The sequence below is a fragment of the Toxorhynchites rutilus genome, chromosome 2, assembly GCF_029784135.1.
Source record: "Toxorhynchites rutilus septentrionalis strain SRP chromosome 2, ASM2978413v1, whole genome shotgun sequence".
Classification (NCBI taxonomy): domain Eukaryota; kingdom Metazoa; phylum Arthropoda; class Insecta; order Diptera; family Culicidae; genus Toxorhynchites; species Toxorhynchites rutilus.
Window position 1 is genome coordinate 247,381,126 of NC_073745.1, and position 11,117 is coordinate 247,392,242.

At 36.8% G+C, this 11,117-nt stretch overlaps 2 protein-coding genes across 2 annotated transcripts; one reads left to right on the plus strand and one right to left on the minus strand.

Moving 5' to 3' along the window:
* The first annotated feature begins 7,040 nt into the window (after positions 1-7,040).
* LOC129767818 (proteasome subunit alpha type-4) lies at positions 7,041-8,436 on the plus strand. The gene is made up of 5 exons (XM_055769042.1): positions 7,041-7,200; positions 7,319-7,524; positions 7,623-7,920; positions 7,988-8,111; positions 8,178-8,436. Exons 1-5 carry the CDS (start codon positions 7,198-7,200, stop codon positions 8,330-8,332), a joined length of 786 nt encoding a protein of 261 aa, XP_055625017.1. The 5' UTR covers positions 7,041-7,197; the 3' UTR covers positions 8,333-8,436.
* A 262-nt stretch (positions 8,437-8,698) lies between these two features.
* Positions 8,699-9,483, minus strand: LOC129767819 (COMM domain-containing protein 3). Its single transcript, XM_055769043.1, has 2 exons — positions 9,245-9,483; positions 8,699-9,184 (listed from the first exon to the last, which is right to left on the minus strand). Exons 1-2 carry the CDS (start codon positions 9,351-9,353, stop codon positions 8,748-8,750), a joined length of 546 nt encoding a protein of 181 aa, XP_055625018.1. The 5' UTR covers positions 9,354-9,483; the 3' UTR covers positions 8,699-8,747.
* Between the last annotated feature and the right edge of the window lie 1,634 nt (positions 9,484-11,117).

The following is an 11,117-nucleotide window of genomic DNA, read 5'->3' on the forward strand; positions in this document are numbered from 1 at the left end:
TTCGAACTACAAGCGTTTTCTAGCCTAACAAAACACTTGAGCTCTTACATCTTTTAATTGCCTTACATTGGTCCTTTCTAAACGTTTCTATACCTCGCTTGGAGGTCTTTTCTAAATATAATCTCAAATATTGCTTATCTTATGGATCTGTAACTCGATCCGCGATAAGCCTCAGCTGTCCGTAACAGCGACACTGAGTGCGACACTGAGTGCGAAACTGAGTGAATAAAAAAACGTTTTGAGTGCAGTTAGTGCGGCACTGGGGTTGAAACTGAACAAAAACGAATTCGCTATTATATTATACTTATGACAGACATAAGCCGGGTTCAGACGGTGCGAGTAAGCATACGAGTCGGTCTAGTCAGTTACTGCAGTACAGCTACTCACACCGTGTGAACACATCATGCCAGTTAGTGTCATGTGTGATTCGGCGTGCGAGCTACTTCAAATTTTTTTGAATTTACTCGCACTCGCATCCCTCAAAACGTCAAAAACAGAATTTAGCGCTCGAATCAGGGAGGCCAAATCTTTACATTGTCTTTACATGTCCCTATTTTTAAGATATTTGAAAATATGCGAAGATTATTATAGACTTGAAAATTATTGAAAAAACAAATAAAACCCTCATAGTTTCTAAGCGGAATCGTTGTTATTAAACGGTTTTATTTAGCTTGCCCTGTAATCTGTTTGTATGTTTGTAACATATCCCACATTAGTAGAAATTTGACCCCCTTCTTGTTGACCGATTGATCTGAAATTTGGAACACACCTTTATCTCTGTAGTCATTACAAAACTGCGTATTTCATTATCTTGTAAATCCAAGATAGAGGCCGCTACAAAATGGCGGATCCCTTTCTTCCTCAAAACCTCATCAATGTGGGTTTTCCAAAACCCCATCAATATGGGTATCAAATGAAAGGGCTTGACTAGCAGAATACAGTTATTTAAGAAAAATGCAAATCCAAGATGGCTGCCACTACTAAATGGCGGACTACATAGTTTCCCAAAACTTCATTAATATGGGTGTTGGGGGGAAGCAAACTACGCCACTGATGACTTGATCTGAACCTGCGCATCCGGACGGTGCCACTCCATGACGCACCCAGACAATCATTGACAGCTAGCTGTCATCACTGTCATTCTGAAAACTTCTCTCGTACCACACATTCTTTGCTAATCACAAAAAAGGAGTAGAGATAGAACCCAAAATAAAGTTGAATTCCCAAATTGTTAAATAATTGAATCATCCTGTCGTGCTTTGAATTTAAAACGAGGAGATCAAATGTAGGTAAAACCTAATAATGTAAAGTTCTTGTTTAATTATTGTTTCTCTTAATAAATACAGCTTTGAGCTCGCTATACATTGATAAAAACGCGTGCTGAATAGAACCTCCGAAACCCCCGTAACAATGGGTATCAAATGAAAGGGATTGACTAGCAGAACACGGTTATTTGTGAAAAATGCAAATCCATCAAAATTCTACCAAATGGCGGACTACATATTATGTCAAAACACCATTAATATGGGTATCAAATGAAAGGGCTTGAATAGTAGATCACAGTAGATCATGAAAAATTAAAATCCAAGATGGCCGCAATCACAAAATAGCAATATACTTTATTAAACGGTTTTATTTAGCTTAAACTGTTCGTATGTATGTATGTATGTCTGTAGGATTGTCCCACAGTAATAGAAATTTGACCAATAGGAACTGACCGGATAGGAACTGCTGTCATTTTAAAACTGCTTATCTTGAAAAATCCAATTTGGCCTCCGCTCAAAATCGCTGATTCCATATCATCTCAAAAAAAAGGTTGATTGAGATATGTGTATCAAACCAACGAACTTGACTTGGAGAACACACTATGTATTTTCTGCAATCTACTCAATATCGGTATCAAATGAAATTTTTTGACTGATAGAATACAGTACAATGCCTTTATTGTAGAGAAATATTCTAATGAAACAGATAATGTACTAAAAACTAGAAAATAAAATGAGTAAACAAAAACTTTTTAAATTATAAAATCCATTCATTTTCATTATCCACAATTAGTGATTTCATCATATGTCCCACTATTTTATTTTAGTCTTATCAATGCCCTAGACTAATGAAGGAGAGGTGTGATAACTACTAACTGCAACTTGCCTAATTATTTTCTCTAGCTTTTAGTACATTATTATGTTTAATCACAAATAAACCGTTTAACTTAAAAAGTTTTTTTACTCATTTTATTTTGTTTTGCACGCTGGTGGGGCACGTTTTCTTTTTGAGATAGTTTTCTTGGGATTCTAAATATAAAATCATTATCGGGCACAATTTTCATTCGAAATTCACTCACAACTTCCAAAAAAAGTATTGTTCTAAAAAACAGAATACATATTCCATTTAAAAAAGTAGATTTTTATTCATTATTTTAGTTTTTGAGGCGTATTTATTCCTCCTGCAAATCTACTATCATTTTCATTTCACAAATTGGTACACGAAGCTGCTGTCAAGGCGAAATAATTCAAAATTTGAAAAATCTTTTAGACTGCCATTTGTAGCACTACATACTTTCGGAATTATTTTAGCTATGGATGCTTTCGAGATTCTAAAAAAATATCGACAATAATCTGAACGATATTCCAGAAGAAAGGTACAACATTTCTAGTTTCACTTATGTAGGTATAGCATCCCTCATGAGTGTATCTTGCGTTGTATTTGTGGAGCAATTAAATCCAACAGTTTTTTCACTTTTTCAGGTGTTATTCTCAACACTGCTCTGTACTCTCGGGGATCATCATCGTAGAGTTACTTCAATATTGTATTTGTTGCTCCTTTTTTTTGCATCCAATTCCTGGACCGAATCCTTTTTTCTTTCTGCTTTTTCCGGATAGTACCTTCAGTTCAAAGAAATTCAGCACAAAGTATTTTTAAACACGGCCAGTGTGTGTTTAGCGATAAAATTGTGTAATGATAAATTCAACTGAAAATCTAAGACGAAAACTGCCAATAAAGAAGTCGATTTCGGATCAATCATCTGACAAATTCGGATCTGATTGCTGTTTCTGACGATTTGATGGACATTTGAAAAACCGCCTGGCATCTCTGGAAAACCTGTGCCGTAGTATCTAGTTTCTTGCCAGCAGCTCACATTGTGTGAACGGACAAGGCGAGTCAATCATTTGTCAAGCGAGTTCACCGGGTCAGTAGCTGCTCATTGTGAAGCCAGCTACTAGCAACGTATAAATGGGCCTATACAGCTGTACTTGCGTTGTACTTTGAAAAATGTATGTCTGTCACCATGCAAGCATCTCGGTACAATCGCAATATCTGTAACGACCTGTTTCACGTTGTACATGACTACAGTTGTACTGTGCGCAGTACAACACACAAACACTTGGTAAATATTATTTTCTTTGACTTTCTGTTGAATTAATAACTCAGATTGGAAACTTGTTTGTTGTGTTTGATAGTTCAGACGCTAAATAAAAAACTTTTTCATAGAAACATGTGAAAATTGGTCGAATTTCTGATTGTCAGTTTGACATGCGGTGCAATGTATTACCAAAATATGTCTGTCATGCTACGATGGTACCTGTACAACGCTGTACACGTACAACGCAAGTACAGCATTAGGCGTACCGGTAAGTTTTTTCGGTTTTACAATAGATGGCGTAACTTGATTATTATTCCAGTGAATCAAATTTCCAGACATTCGTTGGAAAGCTACTGTCATTACGCGTCTTTTTCAGTATATGTCAAAAAGTTGAAGCGTAAACAACATAGTTTTTTGCCACTTCAAATATGGCGAATTTCGTACCAACGAGTGTGTTCTTGTGTGTTACTTCATTACTTCAATATGAAGAAAAGAGCTGCGGAAAATCATCGCATTTTGGTGGATGTTTATGGTGATCATGCACCAACTGAGCGAACGTGTCAGACGTGGTTTGCACGGTTCAAAAGTGGTAATTTTTACATGGAAGACAAATAACGTTCCGGACCGCTAAAAAAGTTTGAAGATGAAGAATTGGAGGCTTTATTCACTTTACATCACAAACGCAACCAGAACTTGCAGATACACTTGGAGTAGCTCAGCAAACCATATCCGATCGTTTAAAAGCAATGGGAAATGATCCGAAAGATGGGACATTGGGTGCCGTACGAATTGAAGCCACGAGACGTCGAACGCCATTTTTTAACGTGCGAAGAACTGCTCCAACGGCATAAAAGAGAGGATTTTTTTGCATCGAACCAGTAACGGTTGAAAAGTGGGTCCATTACGACAATCATAAACGTCGAGCAACGTATGGGGGTAGCCATGCATCAACATCGATGGCCGCGCGGAATATTCACAGCCAATAGGTTATGCTATCTATTTGGTGGGGCCAGCTGGGTGTGGTGTACTATGAGCTGATAAAACCGAATGAAACCATTACGGGGAACCGCTACCGACGACAATTGATGCGTTTGAGCCGTGCACTGAAGTAGAGGCCACAATACGAGTAAAGACACGATAAAGTTATTTTGCAGCACAACAATGCTTGGCCGCATGTCGCGAAACCGATCAAAACATACATGGAAACGCTTAACTTACCGGTACTCCTATTACAATTTGCAATTCTTATTCAATAAGTTTCTAGCTTGAAGCATTGTGCTAAAAAGAATTGACGTTTGATTTTGTTCCCGAACAGATATAGTTTTTGAGTTCTAATTTTTTGAAAAAAAGAATAAAAATTTGGGTCTTTTCAAAAAGTAGTCTGATTCTAGCGTAACTTTAAAAAAGGACCTATCTAGGTCCTTTTCAAAAATTACTTCGAAAATTTAAAAATTTTGAATATTTAAAACGTGCAAAGTTGATTAAATATATATATAGTTGATATAATATATATATAGTTTCATTTTTCATCGATTATTATTTCAATCAGAGTTAACATTTTCATAAAATATGATATATTGTGAATTTACTTGACTATTGGATTCTGAGGTCATTTCAGCTTCCTATTTGAATCGTCGCTTTTTACGAGGGGTGATTGAATTCATGGAGAATCCTCACTGATCACCCCTTCAACTTTATTTCAAATATCAAAAATACAAACTAAAAACAATGCAATGCCCTCTGTTTCCATACTCTCTACTTTGCCACCCTGCCCAGAGGCACTTGGTTTTCGTAAACATTTTCTCTAAACATTAAATAATTCCGTATTTTTGGTTGAATCAAATCTCTTTATTTGCAAAGACAACATCGTCAAAGAAACAAGAATTGATTTGATTGGGATCCATTGATTGAATAAATAACATTGCGATGTCCATAAAATATACGAAAAATTGGGGATGGGCTGATTGAGACCCCATACAGCAAGGCGTACTGTTGAAGAGCTTCGTCGAGATAAAAGATAGGATTATTCGGGAACAGGATTATCAAACATATTCGTTTTTGTACATCTAACTTCCGAAAGGTTATATGCCGTTTGCTGAAAGTTTTTATTCCTTCTAGTTCATAATCCACGATCCAGGAACCCATGGTTGAATTGATCTTCTTGTAGTTTGTATTTAATTGTGATCGTGATAATCCCAGGAAGTAGTAGCCGTACAAGCAATGATATTTTGTATTGATATTGGCCCAATGTACGTTTACAAGTATTGATTTTCTCATGCAATCTTTAAAATTCACGAAAATACTCGCAAAATAATAAGCAAAGACGATAATCAGATTTGTTATTCTTGACATATTTATCTGTCAACAGTAAACGCGACTATTTTTACGACCGTTTGAAGCGCGACTATTTCTAACCGTCGTGTCCAGTTAGGGAATAGACGCACAATATTGTTTCCCAGCAAACATTAAATCGCATAACAAGCGTATATATAACATCATATGCCCTAAAATTTGGTTGGCATATAATGCGCCTAACTGGCATATGCATGCAAAAGTGGAGGCCATATACATACATGGCAAATGCTTACCGAATTTATTTGGATGAATATGCAACTTTGACCGGCTATAATAGCGATTATGTTGGAATTGAATTGCGATCTAATATGAATATATTCATGAATTGTCAAAGCACCAAATACGACTTTTACCATACTCATATACGATTGATTACAGACATAGAAAAAAACCAATGGCGCAAAATATTTTCGTGAAATGTTTATTATAACCTCACGAATCGCCATTTTTATATATGAGTATTTATGTTCGTAGAAATAATAATTGATTGATTGACTTATGTTGGGAATGGAATATGAATGTTTAAAATGACACAGATTGATGTTTGGTGAAAACTGCTCAGATGTGGGTTCGAACTCACGTCGTGTGGATTATCATCCATCAGCTATCTCGCGCGGCTATCTGAAATTTAATTCAACAGCGGTTAAAACTTTCAAGTGCATCAGCATTTCATTGACATTTCAATATGATGTAATATGTTCTTTATTAGGATCTAATATGATTACTGTTCCATGATTTTCTTCGGCATGCAACACGATTTACTACAGTACTGAATCGATTAAAATTATACGCTTATACGACACATAAACTGCATCAGCGTAATATACGCATATGATGCGGATTAAATATATTTTACGACAATATACATCATAAAATTGATGTTTATTATACCGAATTGCGACTTAATTTGATAATGGTATATAAAATCGAGTTTTTACATTTCATGCGATTTCAAATATACACGATACATACTTTGATTGATATTATATGCGATTCTGATTTATTCGGATTTCTTGTAAGACTTGGCACGTGCAAAATTATACGATTTAATGTTTGCTGGATTCATTCAAATAACATTTTTATTTGAATGTCAATGTCAAAATAACAATAAAGAAGGAAAATAAATCAAAAGATAACTCATCCTAGATCAAAATTCATTTTTCACAAACACATTCGGGTAAAGATCAGACAAATGATTTTTGATTTGATTTTAGTATTCTATCATTAACGTAATGAAGCCTTATGGTAGCCCCCCGGTGACATCACACTTGAGTTTCTTTCCCCTCCAAGTGATTTTGGTGATTATCTGTCATTGTATTAACACTAATATCTGGCATCATTGCACAATGACATTACGTTTCACTGTGGTGTTGTAAACAGTTTATATTTCTTGAATTTCATGCTACCAAGTTTCTAAAAACTAGACAACTCAAATTATTCAAAGCACTGCAGATCAAATACCTGTAACATAATTTACCATGGTGAGTAGATGTACACTAATTTATTCTAATATCCGTTCTAGATTGGATGCCGCATAATTGGTTGAGGTTATGAAATTTGCATTTCTGCTATATCACTCATAGCTCGATATTGTTACAGGCTCGTCGTTATGATTCCAGAACTACGATTTTCTCCCCAGAGGGTCGCCTGTATCAGGTGGAATATGCTATGGAAGCCATCTCGCACGCCGGTACGTCTCTAGGTATCTTGGCTAAAGATGGTATATTATTGGCGGCTGAAAGAAGAAATACCAACAAATTACTGGATAGTGTTATTTTCTCCGAGAAGATCTATAAACTCAACGAGTAAGTGTATTTTTGTATCGATTACCAAGCTGTAAAGTCAATTTGTATTTTCTGTCGAAAAAATATTTCAATGGCTAAATTTTCTTATTTCGTTTCAGCGATATGGTATGCTCAGTTGCTGGAATCACCTCGGATGCTAACGTGTTGACCAACCTGCTTCGCGTTATTGCACAACGCTATCAGCTGAACTATGGAGAAGCCATGCCATGCGAACAGCTTGTATCGCACTTGTGTGACGTGAAGCAGGCCTATACACAGTACGGAGGCAAACGACCTTTCGGAGTGTCAATTTTGTACATGGGGTGGGATAAACATTATGGTTATCAGCTATATCAGTCTGATCCAAGCGGTAACTATGGTGGCTGGAAAGCAACATGTATCGGCAACAATTCTGCAGTAAGTATTTGTATTTTTGTGTAATGGGCAAAAATTGTGGTTCACTAAACTCTGATCATTTCGTTAGGCTGCAGTTTCAGCACTCAAACAAGAGCTTGGTGACAACGAGATTACATTGGCTCAGGCTCAAGATTTGTCTATTAAGGTTCTATCGAAAACATTGGATATGACTAAGTTAACTTCGGAGAAAAGTATGTTTGCCCTCGGGCACTTTCGCATTTCGGCAATTCTAACTAATAACAAAACTATATTTACAGTTGAGATGGCTATTTTGACGCGAGAAAATAACAAAACTGTTATAAACATTCTTTCCGGTGCAGAAGTCGATGCGCTTATCGCCAAATATGAAAAGGCAGAAGCTGAAGCGGAAGCGGCAAAAAAGGAGAAGTTGTCTCAAAAAGCGGATAAGTAAGAAAATTGCTAAGTTTATCCTTGTTTACGTATTCATTCTCACCTTGAGACCGGTTTGTGGTTTTTTTGAACGAATGAAAGGAAAATACATTCTCGTTGCCTACAGCCAGTTTGGTTTATATTTTAAAATTGAGAAATGCCTAATTTGTAACGCGATAACATGAATCATTTGTAGTAATTTTACTTCCAGCATTTACATGCTTTGGGAATAATTCAAAAACAGGAAACTTGGTTTTCCTACCATAATAAACTCCATTTCATGCAATCTGGTACATCATATTATAATCCATATATATATATATATATATATATATATATATATATATATATATATATATATATATATATATATATATATATATATATATATATATATATATATATCTATTATTAGAGCTAAATATCAGTTCTAAATTCTATTTCAAAGCGACCTTGGAGTGCTTATCACAATTCAATTCAATATCCTTCAGTTTATTTATGAGCAACTGCAATTCCTCCGGCGTGCAAGTAAATCGAACCGCTGGTTCCTTCAGATTGGTTTTGTAGTTGAACGATTCCAATTCAATGCTGAAGGTGAGATTTCCTGGTGACACTGAATAACTTGATGATGACAAATCTGACCGGAGCGTCCAGTTGGCATCGGTCACATGGGGCAGTGCTATACCGAATTGTGCATTCCTTTGGGTGTATACATTTTTAAAGATGAAATACTTTGAAACGATTTTATCAACGACGTCCGCGTTGGGAATGTACATTTCCAACAACTGATGGAGCTGCTGATCGTCGTAGTTATGCTTGCACGCCAAAACAAGAACGGTTGAAAGCGCATAATGATCGCATCCAGAAATGGGTTCTGTTCGGAAATAAAACAAATCAATTGCATTGCGTGCGATACAAAAAAATAAACCTTTACCTTCCCTTGGGTTATTAATAGTATTGAATGCTTTGTTGATAGTTTTGAAACTGTTGTTTAAATCGGTCAACAGTTTCAATCCAGCTTGCACTTGCGGTGAAAGATCCATCCTTATTTTAAAAGAATTCTAACTGCAATTTTGTATTTCTATCTCTGGCTTCAATGTTGTTATTTACAAAATTCGTCGATCCGCGATGACAATTCACACATGACGGTGACGATGACAGATGTCAGGTGACCAGAGATGCCAGGTTTGAAGCAAGGCGCCTAGAAGTATATCCCAAGACGGGTCTATGGTACTAGGTGAGGCCGTTTCGTCACTAAGTTGGTTAGCGGAGCGGTATATGAAAACAGTACGGAAGAAAGCAGAAGGGGAATTTTTTCTTTGAAGTGTGAAAGAGACAGACTGATCACGAGCGAGCTTGGGCACAAGCGTATTGTGTTTTGTTTACAAACAAAACACAGTAGACTTCCAAGATGGCTGAAGAGTGGTTTTAGCAAGTTGGCCCACCTTAGGATATACTTCTACGCGCCTTGGTATATCCTAAGGTGGGTCAACTTGCTAAAACCAAGACGGGTCTATGGTACTAGGTGAGGCCGTTCGTCACTAAGTTGGGTAGGGGAGCGGTATATAAAAAAGTACGGAAGAAAGCAGAAGGGGATTTTTTTCCTTGAAGCGTGAAAGAGACAGACTGATCACGAGCGAGCTTGGGCACAAGCGTATTGTGTTTTGTTTACCAACAAAACACAGTAGACTTTCAAGATGGCTGAAGAGTGGTTTTAGCAAGTTGGCCCACCTTAGGATATACTTCTACGCGCCTTGGCTAAAACCAAGACGGGTCTATGGTACTAGGTGAGGCCGTTTCGTCACTAAGTTGATTAGGGGAGCGGTATATGAAAACAGTACGGAAGAAAGCGGAAGGGGAATTATTTTCTTGAAGCGTGAAAGAGACAGACTGATCACGAGCGAGCTCCGGCACAAGCGTATTGTGTTTTGTTTACAAACAAAACACAGTAGACTTCCAATATGGCTGAAGAGTGGTTTTAGCAAGTTGGCCCACCTTAGGATATACTTCTACGCGCCTTGGCTAAAACCACTCTTCAGACATCTTAGAAGTTACTGTGTTTTGTTTGTAAACAAAACACAATACGCTAGTGCCGAAGCTTGCTCATGATCGGTCTGTCTCTTTCACGCTACAAGCAAATAATTCCCCTTCTGCTTTCTACCGTACTGTTTTCATATACCGCTCCCCTAACCAGCTTAAGGTAGGTTTAGAGTTCCCGTGAACGTGAACGCGGACTAACACTTTTTTGTTAATAATTCATCAATCCATATAAAAAACGCAAGGAAAACATCTTGAAACGAAAGGAAGAAAAATTTTCTAGTTGAAAAACATGTTTAAACACAATTCATATTGATAAAAGTGGATTAATTAAATATTTCACAACGATTCTGAATTTTCACCGTGGAATCGAGATGTTGGTGAACTCACCATAGTTCACCGACTTCGGTCAACGTGAACGTGAAAACAGTGGTGAATATAGACGTCAAAATATTTCCCCGTTCATGTTCACGTTCGAATGTCCCAAGGCTTTTTGAAAATTATTTCACTGTGAACTGTAAAAGGATATGTTTAGCAATTTTTCAAGTTTTCAACGAAAATTTTGATATGGATGCAATTTCATTCAATCGGTTCTCTGCGCGGGTTAAAAAACTTCGTTGCTTCGGGTTGATTCGTGAACAAATGTATATTTTATCCGAATTACTTTATTCAAGATCGATGTTTATTTACTTCAGTTTACTGCCGAACTTTTAATATGAACGTGAACGGCTTCATGCCTGGTTTAGAGTTCCCGTGAACGTGAACGCGGA